General features: G+C 39.4%; 1 protein-coding gene across 1 annotated transcript in view; it reads left to right on the forward strand.

Moving 5' to 3' along the window:
- Window positions 1-1,757: 1,757 nt before the first annotated feature.
- The window catches only part of LOC118484998, a 33,809-nt gene continuing 13,439 nt past the window's right edge, over window positions 1,758-22,127 (forward strand). The window contains exons 1-5 of the mRNA XM_035981193.1: window positions 1,758-1,883; window positions 2,433-2,489; window positions 4,176-5,316; window positions 9,522-9,578; window positions 11,715-12,100. Coding sequence (XP_035837086.1) covers window positions 4,176-5,316; window positions 9,522-9,578; window positions 11,715-12,100 — 1,584 coding nt within the window. The 5' untranslated portion in view covers window positions 1,758-1,883; window positions 2,433-2,489. The remainder of the gene's footprint in view (window positions 1,884-2,432; window positions 2,490-4,175; window positions 5,317-9,521; window positions 9,579-11,714; window positions 12,101-22,127) is intronic.

Here is a 22,127-nt window from a genome sequence, read left to right on the forward strand (position 1 = left end):
CGTCACATCACTGAAAATTTTGAGAAGCTTAAGCGAACGGTTAAAGATTCGGATGATCGAAATGGGAAAACAACAAAAGAAAATGTTCAATTGTCGGGTGTGTTAAGGGTGAAAGAGGAGTTAATAAACAAACAATTGGATGAAATTGCTAATCTGAAGCTTCAATTCCAAGAAGCAAAAATCGAAAATGAACGCATCCAATTAAAATTAACCAGTTACAACTCCGCAAGCTTTGTTCTGCAGCACATTGTTCCTAAACCCATCGGGAAAAACAAAGCTGGCGAAGATGTATTTTCGGACGGAACTGGAGTGGGATATCATCAAGTCCCACCACCTGTTTTAAACAATTTCTCAAAGAAAAAGTCCGGACTGGTTAATGATGATGAAAATTTAGATGAAATAAAACTTCCAGAGTCGATTGATGTTACATTCTCATCATCATCATCTGATGATAGTGTTCAGACTGATATTGTCAAAAGCATGGCAGAAAGTGTTTTAGAGTCTGATTCAAATGAAGATGATGGATGTTTCTTGGATAAATACATTCCGAAACAAAAGTCCAAGAACAACTTAAATGAAGAACCAAATCTTGTCATGTACAAGATGTTGGGTTCAGATAAGTTGTTTTCGGATTCTGAGTTTCCGATTGAGAATGTAAATGTCAACAAATTGAAAAATGTTTACAAGTTGATCGAAGTTGAGTTGACAGAAGTGAAGAGTTTGAACCAAACAAAAAGACAAATGAATTTTGAAAAAAGATAAAGCTTACTACAAGAAACCCGTTATTCCTCCACGTTTTTCTAATAACAATCGAAACAATTGGTCGGGTGGATATCAGGGGGGTAAGTCTTATCAGAAGAAAAATGTTCAAAACAAGAAATCTGTTGAAAAGAAAGTGTTTGTGAACAGTTCGAGTTCATTTTCTAATGAAGAACCTGAAATCTTTTCAAAATCAAACAAAGAGTTCTTTGAGGAAAAAGCTTCACAACCTCAGTCTGAAGGCACAAGTCGGGTTGTTGACACCCGAACATGCTTCAGATGCAATCAAGTTGGGCATATTGCACGAAAATGTATCAACTTGAAGCCTAAGACAGATGTTGTTGAAAATCAAAAGAAGAAAAATGATGTGAAAGAAAAAGCTTCATTGGTTGTTGAGAAAAAGAGTTTGAAAAATGACAACACAAAAGTCAAAACTGAACCCGTAAAGAAGGTGGTAATTAAAAATGATAAATTTTACAAACGAGTCGCAACAACTCAACAAACATGGAAGCTGAAAGTTGCTGAAATGAGAGCAAGTGGTTCAAAACCAAAGGTTTCTGAAATGGAAAAACAATCATCTTCTACCACATCGGTAAAGATGAATGTTCCGTATGAAAAGCTTGAAAAAGAAAAATAAGTTTCTGAAAAGAAAAGGGTTGCATTATTTCAACAAGTTTGGAAACCAAAAAGTGAGAAGAAAATTTCAACTTCTGAGGTGAAAAAGTCTGAAGAATCAATTACGGTTGATTATGATGCAAATTTTCCACCTCTCAAGGCTGAAAATTTCAAAACTCAAATTGCGAGAGTCAAAGTTTGTAACACCCCAAAATATAAATTTATGAATATGTTAATTATGAATGTAAGAAAATAAAAGTTTAACTATAAAGTGTAATGCTCAATAATTGAGGGACCAAAGTTGAACAACTAGAAAGATAATTTAATAAAAACTCACAAAACAAAACACACACATCAGACTTATGTGTGTGTGTGTGTTGTGCGATTAGAAGAAGGGCAGGGAAGCACAAACCCTAAACAACCTAAATCTCTCAAATTGAAAAGGAAAAGTGAAGGTAAATTGATGCATGAACTAAGAATGGTGATTATCTAAGCATATCCAACACCAAGTAAGTCGAAATTTGTAATTTGATGTTGTTTGATTATGTGTGTTTAGTGTAATTCAGGAATGTAATACAAAATTTAGTATGATTAATGGTTGCTATGAATGTCTAGACATCAATAGATGCTAAATTTCGAATATGAGCATGATTAGGGCAAAACCCACTTGCATGTCAAGTAATGTTTAACAATTGTGAAGTTTTGTATGTTAATTTGATGATTAACTTATGAAATTGTTATGAATATTGATTTAGAATTGTATGTTCTTGATTTGAATGATAGATTCTAACATGGTAGTATGTTTATGTTACTAAAAGAGTGAACTATGGAAGTTGTGCTTAAAATGCTTGTACATTATGCTAAACTAGTGATACGCACACAAGGTGTTTGACAAAATGCCCAAGTGAATTTAGTTATGGCTTTTGCATGAATACTTGTTAAGATGATGCAACTTTCTCATGATAATGATGTATGTAATTACTAAACTCCATAACATACCATAAGGATTGTGAAATTAATATTGAAAGAAAGCTAAAGTATGGGATTATGACATATAGGCACAAAGAAGGAGGAAGGCGCAAGTCACTCAAAGGCACAATCATCACAAGATCGCGGTAAGTTCATATGAACTTTATTTACTTTAATGTAGTTTTACGAAAAGTGGTATTTGGTTCTATGGAATTATTGTAAAGGTTCATAACGGGTCGAATGATGTAAGTATATGGAAAAGTATGGTCTTTAATGATTCACGATGAACGATTCGGAAAGCGATACATTGGATATTTCCGAATGGAAGTATGGATGCTAATGAGGTAACAAGACATGTTAACGGGTTGAACAATGATAGGTAATCAAAGCATTTTCGAAGTAATATGTGTTTGAACTAATAATGTTTCCGTTATGAAATGTAGGTAAATCTCTTGCTTGAATGCGGCGTACGCGAACCGAACACACACACGAAACGTCGACTCTAAGCGCTTCCGGTCCAAGTAGTTTGTTTGATGGGTTAACTTACCATTTTGATTAGTAAATGTTATTTTGTAAGTGTCTAGTTTGTTAGTAGGAAGTTTGGATACTAAACTTTGTCTAGTTTGTACAAAAGGTTCAAGGCGAACCATATACGGTCTTAACTTTGATTATGTTGGGAAGTGTCGTAGTATTAATAGTAATGGTATTGTTAAAAAAAAAACAGGGAGAAAGGTACCTATTACGGACGGGTCATGTCAAAATTTTGGTAAAATTGTAAAAAAAAAATATATGTCAAATGAGGAATTTGGGTTCCACAAGTGGAAGTTTAGGTTATATGTCAAATGTGAAAATATGGGCGTTTCAAGTTGGTATCAGAGCCTAGGTTTGAGGGATTTAAGCATCAAGTGCTTGAACTCAAACTGAAAGCTCGTGAGGAAGTGTGTGTTCGTTTCGCGGCGCAAAGCAAGTAAGTATTTTTAAAAGTTGAAAATTTTCTTTTGTAGTATGAATAATTAGTTTCGAAATGTCATTGAATGTTAGGGAATGAATCGTTTCAGTTTGGGGTTAGAACGGGTCAAATAATGTATAAGGGGGTTTATAAGCCGTTTGCGTATAAAGGTGGGATCCTAGAGGATATGTAGCAATATGGTACCTAAAGGTGGGATCCTAGAGGATATGTAGCAATATGGTACCTAAAGGTGGGATCCTAGAGGATATGTAGCAATATGGTACCTAAAGGTGGGATCCTAGAGGATATGTAGCAATATGGTACCTAAAGGTGGGATCCTAGAGGATATGTAGCAATATGGTACCTAAAGGTGGGATCCTAGAGGATATGTAGCAATATGGTACCTAAAGGTGGGATCCTAGAGGATATGTAGCAATATGGTACCTAAAGGTGGGATCCTAGAGGATATGTAGTAATATGGTACCTAAGGGTGGGATCCTAGAGGATATGTAGTAATATGGTACCTAAAGGTGGGATCCTAGAGAATATGTAGTAACAAAAAACTTTAATTTAAACCCTCAAACTCTAATAATGCTTATCAAGTAACAAGGATAGCTCGATATACAACGAGAATGCATGAAATTAAATGTGTTAGGTGAATTAGACTCGAGGGAAAGTACATGTGAATGTTGAGAAGAAACATATGTTACGATAGAAAGAATGAAAGAATGTCTAAGATAAGAACGACACGATGCGATTGTCAACGACGACAAGGCATGAAGTACGAATAATGAATGGGAAATGTCAAAAAAAAATGATGTTGAAATATGACGATGGCAAGTATGAAATGAAATCTAATGAATGTAATGAATGTTTTATGTAGATGGCCGATAGAGTGAACGTGAATGACGACGATGAAGCACGCCGAAATGAAATAAGAACTATGGTTGTGGAAGAGGTAAAGAAAGCAATTGAGGCTAGTATACCCCGACTAGCTCAGGAAGTCGAGGGGCAAGTATTAGAGGTAGCTAATACCATGGTAACATCTAAGGTGGAAGAATTGAAAGAAATGATTAGTGAACTGCAAGTGAAGAAAAGCAAACGGAGATGTACGTACAAAGAGTTCATGGCATGTAATCCCTTACCATACAAAGGGGATGTTGATCCGATAGCTTGCCAAAGGTGGATTTCAAGCACTGAAGCCGTGTTTACACGAAGTAGATGTGAAGTGGAAGATCAAGTAATGTTTGCCACGGGCCTCCTACAATTTCGAGCAAAAGATTGGTGGGATGCATACTCGAAGGAATTGGGGGATGATAAAGTACAGTCGTTAACATGGCAAGAATTCAAGGAGTCATTCCTGAAATATTATAGTCCACAATCCGCAATTGATAAGATTCAGGAAGACTTCTTGCGTCTCAGACAGAAGGATGAAACGATTGACGAGATAACAAACAAGTTCCTTGAAAGGGTGAAGTTCTGTGAGGAGATAGCGGGGACGGAGAGGCAAAGGATTGTACGTTACCATGCTATGCTAAAGGCCGAATATCGGGAATTTGTAAATCCCTCCAAGTGTGCAACGCTGAATGAACTAATTGATTGGGCAAGAGACAGAGAAATTGAAATAAAAAGGCAGGTTGAACGGGGAGAGAAAAGGGTAGCGGAGAAGCCTACCAACGCAAGCCCATCGAAAAAGGCAAGACACCAAGATCAAAGCAAGAAAGGGAAAGCAAGTGGTGAAATCCCGACCTGCAAGACGTGTGGGAAGCATCATTCGGGTGAATGTTTGTCGGGAAAGAAGGGGTGCTACAAATGTGGGCGAGAAGGACATCCGTTTTATAGGTGCCCAGAAAACTCAAAGGCGTGTTACAATTGCAATGAACCGGGGCACATTAAAGCGGAATGTCCGAAACTCCAACAAGGGGCAAAGAGAGATGGAAAGAAGGACGAGCCCCCCAAGGCTCGCGGAAGGATGTTTCAGTTAACCTCGGATGAAGCTAAAGCTAGCCCGGACGTGGTTTCAGGTATATTTTTGGTGAATTCCATGCCGATGAATGTTTTATTTGATTCCGGGGCTAGTAGGTCGTTCATTTCTAATGAATTGTTAGCCCACCCATCGTTTAAGCTTGAAAAGATGATAGTACCCTTAGAAGTAGAAGTTGCTGATAGTAAGAGCTATTTGTTACATGATATTTGTAGAAACTGTAAGATCTTAATCGAAGATGAGGAATTTAGTATAGATCTTGTCCCGATGTACATGGGGGAATTCAAAGTAGTTGTAGGAATGGATTGGCTTGCCCAAAACCACGCTGAAATTCAATGTGAAAAGAAAGTCATTCATATATTAACCTCGGGGGGGAAACGGGTAAGTGTTCAAGGAGATAGAGTCATCAAGTCGAAATTGTGTTCTCTAATCAAAGCTGTTAAACATGTGAGGAACGGGGGTAGAGCTTATCTATCTTATGTGATTGACACCAATCGAGGTGTCCCAAAGCTTGAAGATGTGAACGTGGTGAATGAATATCCGGATGTGTTTCCGGAAGACCTACCAGGCCTTCCGCCTGAACGAGAAGTAGAATTCAAAATAGATCTTAATCCGAGTGCAAAACCGGTAGCTAAGGCTCCTTATCGGTTGGCCCCAACCGAAATGAAAGAATTGATGACGCAACTTCAAGAGTTGCTCGTTAAGGGTTTTATTAGACCCAGTGTTTCACCATGGGGAGCACCCGTACTTTTCGTGAAGAAGAAAGATGGTTCGATGCGAATGTGCATCGACTATCGAGAGTTGAACAAATTAACGGTGAAGAATCGATACCCGTTGCCCAGAATTGATGATCTATTTGATCAGTTACAAAGGGCGAGTTGGTTTTCAAAAATCGATCTGCGGTCGGGTTATCACCAACTACGCGTACGAGAAGAGGATGTGCCTAAAACTGCGTTTCGAACGCGGTACGGACATTACGAGTTTTTAGTAATGTCCTTTGGGCTGACAAACGCGCCAGCGGCGTTTATGGATTTAATGAATCGGGTGTGCCGACATATGCTTGATAAGTATGTAATCGTTTTTATCGACGATATTCTAATATACTCCCGTAGTGAAGCAGAGCATGCTTCCCATTTACGTGATGTATTAGAAACGCTTCGCAAGGAAAAGTTATACGCAAAGTTCTCAAAGTGTGCCTTTTGGCTTAGAGAGGTACAATTTTTAGGCCATGTGATCGATGCGAATGGTGTTCATGTGGATCCGTCCAAGGTGGATGCGGTAATGAATTGGGTACCCCCGAAGAGTCCAAGCGAAATAAAAAGTTTTCTGGGCTTGGCTGGGTATTATAGGAGATTTATCCAAGATTTCTCCAAGATAGCCTCTCCTATGACGAAGTTAACAAAGAAGAGTGAAAAGTTTATATGGGGCGAAGAACAAGAAAAAGCGTTTCAAACTTTAAAAGAAAAGCTCTCAAATTCTCCGGTGTTGACGTTACCGGATGGAACGGATGGTTTGGTGGTGTATGCGGACGCCTCTCGTCAAGGTTTAGGTTGTGTGTTAATGCAAAGGGGTAAAGTCGTTGCTTACGCTTCGAGACAACTCAAGCAACATGAAGGCAATTACCCGACTCATGATCTTGAACTGGCGGCGGTTGTATTCGCCTTGAAAATATGGAGGCACTACCTTTATGGGGTGAAATGTACTATCTTCTCGGATCATAAAAGCCTCAAATATTTTTTCGAACAGAAAGATCTCAATATGAGGCAACGAAGATGGTTGGAACTCATTAAGGATTACGACTGTGACATCCATTATCACCCCGGGAAAGCTAACGTAGTAGCGGACGCACTTAGCCGAAAGGAATACCCGCCCCCGATTCGGGTAAAGTCCATGAAGATGGTAGTTACTCCTAAGCTACTTGATGAAATTCGGGAAGCTCAAATGAAATCCTTAAATGCTGTTGACCCAAAGAAAGAAAGAACAAAAGGATTCATTCATGAATTGGAGGAGAATGCAAATGGTATGAAAACGAGGTACAACCGAATTTGGATACCCCGGTATTGCGAAGTGAAGGAACTATTGTTGAATGAGGCTCACAAGTCTCGATACTCCGTTCATCCAGGGGCTACAAAGATGTATCGAGACTTGAGGATGAATTATTGGTGGCCGGGGATGAAAAGAGACATTGTCAAGTATGTTGCTAAGTGTTTGACGTGTTCCCAAGTAAAGGCTGAACACCAGAAGCCGTATGGAAAGTTACAACCCTTGGAGATCCCGGTGTGGAAGTGGGAACATATAACGATGGATTTGGTGACTAAGCTTCCCAAGACAAAAAAGGGGCACGATGCAATATGGGTGGTCGTTGACCGACTGACCAAAAGTGCACATTTCCTACCTATTCGGGAAAATTATAAATCAGAGAAGATGGCGGAAGTCTACATGAACGAGATCATATCCCGACATGGGGTTCCGGTGTCTATAGTGTCCGATCGGGACACCCGGTTCACCTCTCGTTATTGGAGGAAGTTTAACGATGAATTGGGAACCCAATTACACATCAGCACCGCCTACCATCCACAAACCGATGGTCAGACAGAGCGAACTATCCAAACATTAGTTGATATGTTAAGGGCGTGTGTTATAGAATTCGGAGGAAGCTGGGATGATCAATTACCTTTGGTAGAATTCTCATATAATAATAGCTATCATAACAGCATAAAAATGGCCCCCTACGAAATGCTTTATGGAAGGAAATGTAGGACCCCGGTTTGTTGGGGGGAAGTGGGTCAACGAGAGATCGCGCCAAAAGAAGTAGTGACCAAAACGAACGAAAAGATTGATATGGTTAGGTCAAGATTGAAAGCAGCGCAAGATAGACAAAAGTCTTATGCGGATCGACGAAAGCGACCAATAGAATTTCAAGTGGGAGATCATGTGTTACTAAAGGTCTCTCCATGGAAAGGAATAATCCGTTTTCGTAAACGCGGGAAGCTAGGCCCTCGATATATTGGGCCATTCAAAATACTCGCCCGGGTTGGGGCGGTGGCATATCGGTTAGAACTACCACCTGCGCTGGATGGGATTCATAACACCTTTCACGTGTCTCAGTTGCGGAAGTGCCTTGCGGATGAAAAGGCATACGTGCCTATGGATGACATTGAAGTGGATAAGAAGTTAAATTATGTTGAAAAACCCGTCGCAATAAAAGATTTTAAGGTGAAGCAACTCCGCAACAAATCCGTTCGACAAGTGTTGGTGCAATGGCAACATAGGAAGGGATCGGATCTCACATGGGAAGCGGAGGATGATATGCGAAAGCACTATCCAGAGTTATTCGGTATGTATTCTGGTTTCGGGGACGAAACCATTTTTAAGGGGGGTAGACTTGTAACACCCCAAAATATAAATTTATGAATATGTTAATTATGAATGTAAGAAAATAAAAGTTTAACTATAAAGTGTAATGCTCAATAATTGAGGGACCAAAGTTGAACAACTAGAAAGATAATTTAATAAAAACTCACAAAACAAAACACACACATCAGACTTATGTGTGTGTGTGTGTTGTGCGATTAGAAGAAGGGCAGGGAAGCACAAACCCTAAACAACCTAAATCTCTCAAATTGAAAAGGAAAAGTGAAGGTAAATTGATGCATGAACTAAGAATGGTGATTATCTAAGCATATCCAACACCAAGTAAGTCGAAATTTGTAATTTGATGTTGTTTGATTATGTGTGTTTAGTGTAATTCAGGAATGTAATACAAAATTTAGTATGATTAATGGTTGCTATGAATGTCTAGACATCAATAGATGCTAAATTTCGAATATGAGCATGATTAGGGCAAAACCCACTTGCATGTCAAGTAATGTTTAACAATTGTGAAGTTTTGTATGTTAATTTGATGATTAACTTATGAAATTGTTATGAATATTGATTTAGAATTGTATGTTCTTGATTTGAATGATAGATTCTAACATGGTAGTATGTTTATGTTACTAAAAGAGTGAACTATGGAAGTTGTGCTTAAAATGCTTGTACATTATGCTAAACTAGTCATACGCACACAAGGTGTTTGACAAAATGCCCAAGTGAATTTAGTTATGGCTTTTGCATGAATACTTGTTAAGATGATGCAACTTTCTCATGATAATGATGTATGTAATTACTAAACTCCATAACATACCATAAGGATTGTGAAATTAATATTGAAAGAAAGCTAAAGTATGGGATTATGACATATAGGCACAAAGAAGGAGGAAGGCGCAAGTCACTCGAAGGCACAATCATCACAAGATCGCGGTAAGTTCATATGAACTTTATTTACTTTAATGTAGTTTTACGAAAAGTGGTATTTGGTTCTATGGAATTATTGTAAAGGTTCATAACGGGTCGAATGATGTAAGTATATGGAAAAGTATGGTCTTTAATGATTCACGATGAACGATTCGGAAAGCGATACATTGGATATTTCCGAATGGAAGTATGGATGCTAATGAGGTAACAAGACATGTTAACGGGTTGAACAATGATAGGTAATCAAAGCATTTTCGAAGTAATATGTGTTTGAACTAATAATGTTTCCGTTATGAAATGAAGGTAAATCTCTTGCTTGAATGCGGCGCACGCGAACCGAACACACACACGAAACGTCGACTCTAAGCGCTTCCGGTCCAAGTAGTTTGTTTGATGGGTTAACTTACCATTTTGATTAGTAAATGTTATTTTGTAAGTGTCTAGTTTGTTAGTAGGAAGTTTGGATACTAAACTTTGTCTAGTTTGTACAAAAGGTTCAAGGCGAACCATATACGGTCTTAACTTTGATTATGTTGGGAAGTGTCGTAGTATTAATAGTAATGGTATTGTTAAAAAAAAAACAGGGAGAAAGGTACCTATTACGGACGGGTCATGTCAAAATTTTGGTAAAATTGTAAAAAAAAAATATATGTCAAATGAGGAATTTGGGTTCCACAAGTGGAAGTTTAGGTTATATGTCAAATGTGAAAATATGGGCGTTTCAAAGTTACACCTAAGGCTGATGAGGCCTGGGTGGATTCGATGTTTGACTAAACAATTTGAATTGCCGGAGCTTCCTTGATCGTGAAGCATGAATCAGCATCCTTTATTGAAATGTTTTAATCATGGTTGTTTATGTGCAGGATCTTCCACAACTTGTTTCAAGATGGATCATGGATAGTGGAGCTTCCAGACATATGACAGGGAAAACAACATTATTGTACGATGTAAGGAATATAAATGGAGGGTATGCTGGATTCGCAGGCAATCAAGGTGGTCGTATAGTTGGTGAAGGAACGTTATCCAATGGGATTGTAACGTTTGAAAGAGTCAATTACATTGCTGAGCTGGAAAATAATCTACTAAGTATTTCTCAGATATGTGACAGAAAGTATACCACTCACTTCACTGACAAAGAATGTTTGATTCTAAAACCGGGATTTGTTATCCCTGAGGAGTGGGTCATCATGAGGGCACCAAGAGTCAACGACCTGTATGTATTGGATATGAGCATAGCAACAACAACAACGGGTCAAGCTCATTGTTTTGTGTCAAGAGCAACTGAGAAGGAGTCAAGATTGTGGCACCGAAAGATGGGGCGTATACATCTTCGAAAAATGAATCACTTGGTGCACAATGATCTGGTTACAGGAGTTCACATCAAAGGTTTTCATCTAGAAGGGGAGTGTATAAGTTGCATTAAAGGCAAACAGAAGAAAAAGTCACACCCCAAAGAGCAAGTCAATTCAGTTTCACGACCGCTGGAAAGACTTCACATGGATTTATTTGGTCTAGTGAATGTCAAAATCATTACAGGAGATTACTATTGCTTGGTCGTCACTGATGATTATTCTAGATTTTCTTGGGTATCTTTCTTGAAGACAAAGGATGAAAAAGTTGAGAGTCTGATGGCGTTATTCAAAAAGATAGAGAATTTGTACCAGAGGCGTATCCGAAGAATTAGAAGTGATAATGGTACTGAATTCAAAAACAACAAGATGGAAGAATTTTGTGAAGAAAGAGGTACACTGCATGAGTTTAGTGCTCCGTACACTCCGCAGCATAATGGAGTAGCAGAACGCAAAAACCGGACACTAATCGAGATAGCCAGAACTATGCTCACAGATTCAAAACTTCCAATAAATTTTTGGGTTGAAGCTTTTTCTGCCGCATGCTATACTCTCAACAGAGTTCTCACTGTCAAGAAATTCAACAAAACATGTTTTGAATTGATCACTAACCGCAAGCCTAACTTGAAGTATCTTGAACCGTTCGGGTCACCCTGTACGGTGATAGAACCTTTTGGAAAATTTGGTCCGAAGTGTATTGAGGGTATATTTGTTGGATATGCAAGTCCTTTGCGTCGTGTTTTCGTGCCAAGTGAAAAGCGGATTATTGAAGCTGCAAATGTTGAATGTCAAGGTAATACGTTGCCACCTCAGAACCCAGGAGATTCATGGCGTTATCACTATGACACGTTGTGGGATTCCTTTGATGTAATGGAAGAACCTGAAGATGAAGAAGACTTCTTTGATGAGTTGGATATTCTTAGAAATTATGAATCATCAGAAGAAAGATTTCCAGCACAGTATTCTAGGCAATCTCAGAAAACTTCAAATGATGATGAAGCAGGTCCTAGTAATACTGGTGAACAAGATGATACTCCAGAGAATCAGACGACAACAAATGATGATACAACATCTGATGTCGGTCCAACTTTTGATCATGGGGATTCTGGATCTGAGGGGGAGCAAATCCAGATCTTAGATCAAGCAGATCCTATCAGTGAAGAAGGTGCAAATCAAAATGTCACTAATCTGGAAGGCAATGTAGATGTTCCGAGTGAAGTAATGCCCAGAACTCTTTCATATCATCCAGAAGAGCTGATCATCGGAGAGCTTCAATCAGGAGTTCGCACCAGACATCAAATTGACCAAGGGCTTACTAGTTTTTATTCATCAGTAGCTCCTCTACAAACTGAATTTTCACTATGTTGTTTTATCTCGCAGATTGAACCTCGAACGTACAAAGAGGCGCTTACTGAAGATTCTTGGGTCAACGCGATGCAAGAAGAGCTGAACCAGTTTGAGAAATTAGGTGTTTGGAAACTGGTGGATTTACCTGAAGGTCATAGGAAAATAAACACCAAATGGGTTGTCACACCCCAACCGATGGCGGAAACATCGGGATGAGACGAAGTGTGTATAGATTGCTAGAGACGTCATAACACTATGTGACAATATTTAATTTAATTCAAATTTCATTTCAAAATTAAATGTCATACAAAATTTAGAAGGAAATAACAACATTGTTTCAACAAGTAACATAACAACAAAAGATAGATAAACTTAGGTGTGTATCCAGCCACCCTAAACTTGTTTCATCAATCATCCATACTTCAATAATCAACCTGCAACATGTATTAAAATAGAGTTTCAATGCAAAAGCAAAGAGCGAGTATACAAGTTTGTTTACATAGCATAATAGAATAAAAACTCATATTCAACATGAACATAATAAAATAGTTTCAGCCATGCTAGTTTACGCAGTCCAAGTGATAGCCCAAGTTTCCAATGTGTTAAAGTACCTAACCCAAAGTTTCACGGGAGGTTAATATGTCTCCTCCTAACAATACCCCAAAGACTAACGGGGAGGTGCATTACCCCTATAGCGCTACCATTGTTAAGGCGGAACTACACACAAGGATTAAACGTTCACATAGCACAAAATAGTCTCAAGTATCACAAGTTTCATGTTTCATGTTTAAAAGGATAGAGCATGTTTCAAATAAGTTTCAAGTGTTACATGCATTTAGTATAGAATACATGTTGCACCCAAAGTGTTTAAAAGTAAAATGGGTTCGAGTATACTCACGGTTTACAAGTCTTGACTTGAAATTCCGAGAGCAAGTTTGGTGGATGAATTAGTTTGGAGCACCTTGTCCTTCTACACGAGGAAACGTAGGTATGTGAGTTTGGCGTATAACGGAAGATTATAATTTGGAGTTTAACATAGCATAAAGTAGGATATCAAAATAATCATCCTTGACTTATACTCTTATATGACACTACGTAACCACTAGGGTTATATTGTATTTCATGGGTAGTAAGCCCATTAGAATCATACTTGGAGTGTTAAGTCTTAGATGTCATTCTACAACTTTAACATATAAACACAAGTTTAATATTAAAGGTTCGAATGTGTATGTATATATATTTAAGTATTACCTATTATTAAGTTCAATATTTCAAGTAGGAGGTAGAAGATTAAGATCTTAGTTTAGGCACCTCGAGTCATTCATGAAGGTCATGTATGGGGTAGGAAGAACATGCTCCCATTTAGGGACCCCTTGAATGTTCACCACTTCACTTGATGTAAAGACAACCAAGGAGGGTCACGAACTAGGTTTAGTACAATAATACAAACAATCTAACTAAAGAGAAATCATCAAATCATGTGAGGATTTTATGTTGGAACATACCAAGTTGTTCCATAATCACTTCTCATCAAGAACCAAGCTTGAACATGATTTGTGGGTGAAATACCCTAATAAAACAGAAAGTATTTGAGGTTTTTAACCTCTGATTTATAGTGTCTCAACCTTGTTTTTAAGCTTTACCAACCATAAGAGAAGTTGTAAGCCTTAGGACATAGGCTTGAGATGTGTTAGACACAAGTTGGATGAGTTTAAACAAACTTTTGAAGAACTTGAAACAAAACAGAAAGTTTGTGGACAATTTCGGAGCAATTCCAGGTCTGATTTCTCCAAGGAGAAGTCAAGGAATCAAACCCCATGATTATCCAAGCAAGTAGGAAGAAGAATCGAGTGATTTCGTTAAGAAATGAGCAAGTTATACTCACTTTTGTGCAAGAGTATGAATCTGTCCGAAAATGCAGATTTACAGCTGAATTGAGAGTGAATTTGGAGTGATTTGTGAGTGTTGAAAGTGTAGAAATGCTTGGAGAAGGTGTATATTTATAGTGGAAGAGTTTGAGCATGATTGGAGGTGTTTAGAGGTGGATTAGAGGTGATTGGGGAGTGTTAGAACTTAGGATTTCGTGCAAAATCGCGTCAAAACACAGCTGAATGTGTTTTCTGCGAATCTGAAGCCCATGTGGGCCGCGTAAGGGGACAGGGTAAGTCCACGCGGGCCGTGCGCCTTTAATGTTCTGGATATAAGTTTCAAAAGTTACAATTTGGCCCCTGAAGTTGTGTGTTTAATGCGATTAAGGTATTTTAAGGGCCATATTTGTCATAAAGGCATTGTTTAAGATACGATTAAGTATTACAAGTATAAACTAAGTATAAACAAGCGTATAAGTATCCATTCAAGTGTCTTTCTCGTTCAAAATACGTTCCATGCATAAGTTTAGATTAATTACAAGTTTCGCACATAGTTTCCAAGAATCACGATTAAACATAGATTGATTCACCAAATCGAACATACGAGTATACATAGAATGTGTTTAACATAGATGTAACAAAATATAAGCTTCATTAATGATCCAAGTCTCGGTTTGACAATGATTACAAAGAAGGGAATGATTACAAGAATGCAAAGTTTCCAAAAATAGAAATACGAACAAAACCTTCTATAAATGGAAAGTACAAAAGAGTTGGGCGTTACAGTCTCCCCTCCTTTAGGAAATTTCGTCCCGAAATTTAGGAAGACGCAGGGAAAAGATGAGGATACTTTGACTTCATATCCTTTTTGAGTTCCCAAGTAAATTCAGCGCCACGTTTTCCTTCCCACCTAACCTTGACGATAGGAATCTTACTGCGCCTTAGTAACTTGACTTGCTGGTCCACGATTTCTACAGCTTTCTCCACAAAATGCATAGTATCGTTGATTTGAAGATCTTCGAGAGGAACTTGAAGTCCTTTATCAGCGAGACATTTCTTTAGGTTAGAGACGTGGAACGTTGGATGAACGTTGTTGAGCTCTTGAGGTAAATCGAGTCGATAAGCCACCTTACCAATCCTTTCGAGTATCTTGAAAGGACCAACATAGCGAGGGGCAAGTTTTCCCTTTTTACCAAAACGAACCACTCCTTTCCAAGGAGACACCTTGAGAAGAACGTGGTCACCAACGTTGAATTCCATAGGTTTGCGTCCCTTGTCAGCGTAGCTCTTTTGACGACTTCGAGCCTTGAGTAGATTGTCACGGATTTGAAGAATCTTATCCGTTGCTTCTTGTATGATCTCAGGGCCAGTAAAATGTTTGTCACCAATCTCGTGCCAGCTTAAAGGAGATCGGCATTTGCGACCATACAATGCCTCGAAAGGAGCCATTTGAATACTGGAGTGGTAGCTATTCTTGTATGAGAACTCGATCAAAGGTAAATGCACATCCCAACTACCACCAAAGTCGATGACACAAGAACGGAGCATGTCCTCTAGGGTTTGGATAGTACGTTCAGTCTGTCCATCCGTTTGAGGATGAAAAGCCGTACTAAGATTCAAATGAGTACCCATAGCGGACTGAAAAGTTTGCCAGAGACGCGAAGTGAATCGACCATCACGATCAGAAATGATGTCGAGAGGAACACCATGATGGCGTATGACTTCATTGGTATAGACACGAGCAAGTCGTTCAACCTTGAAATCTTCGCGAATGGGAATGAATTGTGCGGACTTAGTTAAACGATCAATAACTACCCAAATGCTGTCGTAACCAGAAGGTGTACACGGGAGTTTAGTTATGAAGTCCATCGCAATGCTATCCCATTTCGACACGGGGATTTCAGGTTGTTCGAGTAGACCAGAAGGTCGTTGATGCTCGGCTTTGACTTTCGAACAGGTAAGACACTTGGAAACGTACATAGCAATGTCCTTCTTCATACCGGGCCACCAATAGGATGTACGTAGATTATGGTACATCTTGTCAGCGCCAGGATGAATTGAGTACTTAGATTTGTGTGCTTCGTTCGTGATAAGGTCACGAAGATTGTCACGATCTGGTATCCAAACGCGATCGCAACAATAGAGGAGACCATCAGGTTTTGAAACGAGTTGACTTTCAGATGCTCCACGTATTTCTACAGCCATGGAACCTTCATTGATAGATGAGCACTGCGCCTCACGAATACGATTGTGAAGATCGCTCGAGATATGAAAACAACGAATGACATCTACATGAGCCTTATGACTAAGTGCATCGGCCACGACATTCGCCTTACCAGGGTGGTAGCGAATCTCGCAGTCGTAGTCGTTGAGCAATTCCACCCAACGTCGCTGTCGCATATTGAGTTCTTTTTGGTCAAAGATGTGTTGTAGGCTCTTATGGTCAGTGAAAACCACACACTTAGTACCATATAGGTAGTGTCGCCAAATCTTTAACGCAAAAACAACTGCGCCAAGCTCGAGGTCGTGGGTAGTGTAATTTTTCTCATGTATTTTGAGTTGGCGAGAGGCGTAAGCGATGACTTTGTCTCATTGCATGAGCACACAACCAAGACCACGATTCGATGCATAACAATACACCACGAAGTCATCATTCCCATCAGGGAGAGCGAGGATAGGAGCGTTGCAAAGCAAGTCCTTGAGGGTTTGAAAAGATTCCTCCTGCTCAGGACCCCAAGCAAAAGGTTTCTCTTTTTGAGTCAACGAAGTGAGAGGAACGGCGATCTTTGAAAAGTTCGAGATGAATCGACGGTAATAACCCGCCAATCCTAAGAAAGAACGGATTTCAGAAGGAGATTTAGGCGCGGTCCAGTTCTTCACGGCTTCGATTTTTGAAGGGTCGACATGGATTCCTTTTTCACTAACAACGTGCCCAAGGAATTGAACTTCTTTGATCCAAAACTCGCATTTAGAAAACTTAGCATATAAACGTTCAACACGCAAAAGTTCAAGTATAAGGCGGAGATGACGCTCATGATCGGCTCGAGATTTAGAATAAATGAGAATATCATCAATGAAGACGATCACAAAGCGATCCAAGTAAGGTTTACAAATACGATTCATGAGATCCATGAACACAGCGGGTGCGTTGGTCAAGCCAAAAGGCATAACCACGAACTCGTAATGCCCATAGCGTGTGCGAAAAGCGGTTTTGGGAACGTCCTCTTCAAGGACCCGAAGTTGGTGATAACCAGAACGAAGATCGATTTTGGAGAAACAGGTAGCGCCTTGAAGTTGATCAAAGAGGTCGTCGATACGCGGAAGGGGATAACGATTCTTGACGGTGAGTTTATTGAGCTCGCGATAGTCGATACACATGCGGAAAGAACCATCTTTCTTTTTAACAAAAAGCACAGGAGCACCCCAAGGAGAGGTACTTGGACGGATAAAACCCTTATCGAGGAGCTCTTGAAGCTGAGAAGACAATTCTTGCATTTCGGAAGGTGCAAGACGATAAGGAGCCTTGGCAACAGGAGTCGCACCAGGTACGAGGTCAATGCGAAAATCAACAGATCGAGGAGGAGGAGGACCGGGTAGATCTACAGGAAAGACATCAGGGAAGTCGCGCACCACTAGAACATCACTTAAACTTTTTCCCTTGCCCTTTTCTTCCACATCGTGGGCTAAAAAGGCAAAGTACTGTTTGCGTAAGTTCTTGTTCGCTTGTATGCAGGACATCAACTTTAGTCCCTTTGAAGGTCGGTCTCCATAAACGTGCAAAACGTCACCGGATGGAAGAGGTAAGCGAACGAATTTCTCGTGACAAGCGATTTCAGCATGATTCTTTTGAAGCCAATCCATGCCTATGATGACGTCGAAACTACCCAATTGCATGGGTATAAGATCGATAGAGAAAGCATGCTCGTTAAGAGTAAGATGACAATCGAGGAGAATGGAATCGACTAAGATAGACTTGCCATTGGCGACTTCAACGGAAAACGACTTAGGTGGCTTAGAGCGTGTGTAATTTAACAATGATTCGAATTCTAAGGACACAAAGCTTTTGTCCGCACCAGTATCAAATAGTATCGAAGCATAAAGATGGTTAACAAGAAACGTACCGTTAACGACATCATTGTCGTTGCGCGCTTGATTCGCGTTTAGGTTGAAGGCGCGTCGACGAGGAGGTTGTTGCTGCTCTTGATTCCATTGTGGGCATTGAGGACGAAGATGATTAACATCCCCACATTTGAAACAAGCTCTAGCGGGTCTTGCGTTTTGAGGAGCAGGTAGGGCTTGTTGAGCTTGCTGAGCGGGTGGTGCTTGTTGTGGTTGTTGGTGACAAAATTGGTAGTATGACCATAACGGTTGCAATTGCCACAACGACGGCACCTAGCATTGACGGGGTGATGGAAATTACAAGTGGCACACTTGGGGTGAATCCCAGTGTACGGCCTTTGGGTGTTATCAGGAGCAACAGGGTCAGGGTTAACAGGCGGCACAATCGCGTTACAAACGGGGTTGGATTGCTTTCGCTTCTTTCCCCTATTGTCATTCGATTGTTGGGTGATTTGATTGGCTGGCTTCGAAGGAACGAGGTTTGCGGCTTGCTTATCGCGAATACTGTTGTTGTTCAAGGACGCGGCCAAACGATAAATGTCTTCGATGCTATCGAGTTTGGCTGCCTCGATTGTGTCACGCATATTAGGGGGTAAACCATTGATATACTTGCTTTTCTTGCGATCAGGGGTCGAGACAAGGTGAGGGACAATGAAACAGAGTTGTTTGAAACAGGTGGTGTAGGCTAGGTTGTCATCACCAATCTGCTTTAATACCCAAAATTCTTCCTCTAACTTTCATTGCTCATGCGGAGGACAAAACTCATCCATCATTAGGGCCTTAGTCTCTTCCCATGTCAAAGCATATGCCAGCTCATTCGAACGTATGTTTCTTTCATTCGTCCACCACTCGAGAGCTCGGGCTTGGAATACCCCAGTCGCGCTGCGCGTCTTGAGCTCATCGGGGCACTCACTATTGATGAATGTGACCTCTATGCTGTCAAACCACTCAAGCATGGCGGTCACCCCATCATTGCCAGTGAATGGCTTTGGATTGCACGATGAAAAGTGCTTGAAGTTGAACGAGACGGGCTTGCGTGCTTCAACCTTAGAGTCGACGGAAGAGTGAGGAGTTTCAGAGGCTCGGATCTCGGAAATGACCTTTAGAACGACGCGAGCAAATTGATCGGCCATGAAAGCCATCATCTTCTTGGTGGAGCGAGACTTTGACTTCTTAGACGCGTTGGAGTGACAAGAAGACATCTAAGATTCAAAAGAACGAATAGGTGAGACTTGGTCATAATGTTTGTTTAAGAAACGAAATTGATCACATAGCATAAAGGTTCACATAGCATAAAAGGTTCAACTTGATTTACATAGCATAAAATGTCATATAGCATAGAAGGTTCAACTCGAGTTGTATAACATAAAAGATTACGATGTCTCACATAGTATAATCATGGGTTTCACATGGCATAACATGGATAAGGAAAGCATTGTAAATTTAGTTTGTTCACGAGGGATTATTATTGTTTGTGATTGCGATAACGTGCGAAATGATTAAAACGACATTTGGAAATGAATGAACGTTCAAGTATAAAATCACATATAAATTGAGATACATAAAAGAGAGGCTCAATAAAACATTGGATTGTTTCGGGTAGAGAAACGTCGACTATTCCAAAGTTGGTTAAAAGTTCTTTCGAATTAGAGATATTGTGCTTTGGCCTATAAGTAAGATACTCTCGTCGAGAAGCGATTAACGGTATCTTACCCTTCCGGTTACTACACATCTCTAAATGATTGAAACATTCGGGACTTTGGCGAGAATAAAAATCGAGGAATGGGACTTAATCGACGAGATGCGGGTTTCACCCCTAACTTGACGATTTCGTACCCTAAATGTGGTTGGTACTCGTCGATCAAAATAAAATTTTGACACTTTGACGAGGGTCCACTAGAGTTGAAATGGAAATTACCATTAAGTTGTGGATGTCACTCCTAGCTTAATGGTGAAATTTCGTGCAAAATAGATTAAAGGTAGAATGAGAGTCGTTTACCAAATTGTGGGTTTCACGCCTATTTTGGTAAATTCTTCTCGTTGGTGTTACAAGAGCATAAAAATAGCATAAGTGTATTAGTGTTAGCCTTAGGGAAGGCACATAATTTTAATAGAAAGTATAGCTAGGAAGCATGCATGGTAGAGCACAAAAGTTTTAAACAACAAATAAGAGGCAAAATTCCTAGAACCATAGATTAGGGCAAAAGCATGGAAATTTTCCTAATTCCCTATAGTTATGGCTCTGATACCAATCTGTCACACCCCAGCCGATGGCGGAAACATCAGGATGAGACGAAGTGTGTATAGATTGCTAGAGACGTCATAACACAATGTGACAATATTTAATTTAATTCAAATTTCATTTCAAATTAAATGTCATACAAAATTTAAAAGGAAATAACAACATTGTTTCAACAAGTAACATAACAACAAAAGATAGATAAATTTAGGTGTGTATCTAGCCACCCTAAACTTGTTTCATCAATCATCCATACTTCAATAATCAACCTGCAACATGTATTAAAATAGAGTTTCAATGCAAAAGCAAAGAGCGAGTATACAAGTTTGTTTACATAGCATAATAGAATAAAAACTCATATTCAACATGAACATAATAAAATAGTTTCAGCCATGCTAGTTTACGCAGTCCAAGTGATAGCCCAAGTTTCCAATGCGTTAAAGTACCTAACCCAAAGTTTCACGGGAGGTTAATATGTCTCCTCCTAACAATACCCCAAAGAGTAACGGGGAGGTGCATTACCCCTATAGCGCTACCATTGTTAAGGCGGAACTACACACAAGGATTAAACGTTCACATAGCACAAAATAGTCTCAAGTATCACAAGTTTCATGTTTCATGTTTAAAAGGATAGATCATGTTTCAAATAAGTTTCAAGTGTCACGTGCGTTTAGTATAGAATACATGTTGCACCCAAAGTGTTTAAAAGTAAAATGGGTTCGAGTATACTCATGGTTTACAAGTCTTGACTTGAAGTTCCGAGAGCAAGTTTGGTGGATGAATTAGTTTGGAGCACCTTGTCCTTCTACACGAGGAAACGTAGGTGTGTGAGTTTGGCATATAACGGAAGATTATAATTTGGAGTTTAACATAGCAAAAAGTAGGATATCAAAATAATCATCCTTGACTTATACTCTTATATGACACTACGTAACCACTAGGGTTATGTTGTATTTCATGGGTAGAAAGCCCATTAGAATCATACTTGGAGTGTTAAGTCTTAGATGTCATTCTACTACTTTAACATATAAACACAAGTTTAATATTCTAGGTTCGAATGTGTGTGTATATATATTTAAGTATTACCTATTATTAAGTTTAATATTTCAAGTAGGAGGTAGAAGATTAAGATCTTCGTTTAGGCACCTCGAGTCATTCATGAAGGTCATGTATGGGGTAGGAAGAACATGCTCCCATTTAGGGACCCCTTGAATGTTCACCACTTCACTTGATGTAAAGACAACCAAGGAGGGTCACGAACTAGGTTTAGTACAATAATACAAACAATCTAACTAAAGAGAAATCATCAAATCATGTGAGGATTTTATGTTGGAACAACCCAAGTTGTTCCATAATCACTTCTCATCAAGAACCAAGCTTGAACATGACTTGTGGGTGAAATACCCTAATAAAACAGAAAGTATTTGAGGTTTTTAACCTCTGATTTATAGTGTCTCAACCTTGTATGTAAGCTTTACCAACCATAAGAGAGGTTGTAAGCATTAGGACATAGGCTTGAGATGTGTTAGACACAAGTTGGATGAGTTTAAACAAACTTTTGAAGAACTTGAAACAAAACAGAAAGTTTGTGGACAATTTCGGAGCAATTCCAGGTCTGATTTCTCCAAGGAGA

Source organism: Helianthus annuus, chromosome 2 (assembly GCF_002127325.2).
Source record: "Helianthus annuus cultivar XRQ/B chromosome 2, HanXRQr2.0-SUNRISE, whole genome shotgun sequence".
NCBI classification, from domain to species: domain Eukaryota; kingdom Viridiplantae; phylum Streptophyta; class Magnoliopsida; order Asterales; family Asteraceae; genus Helianthus; species Helianthus annuus.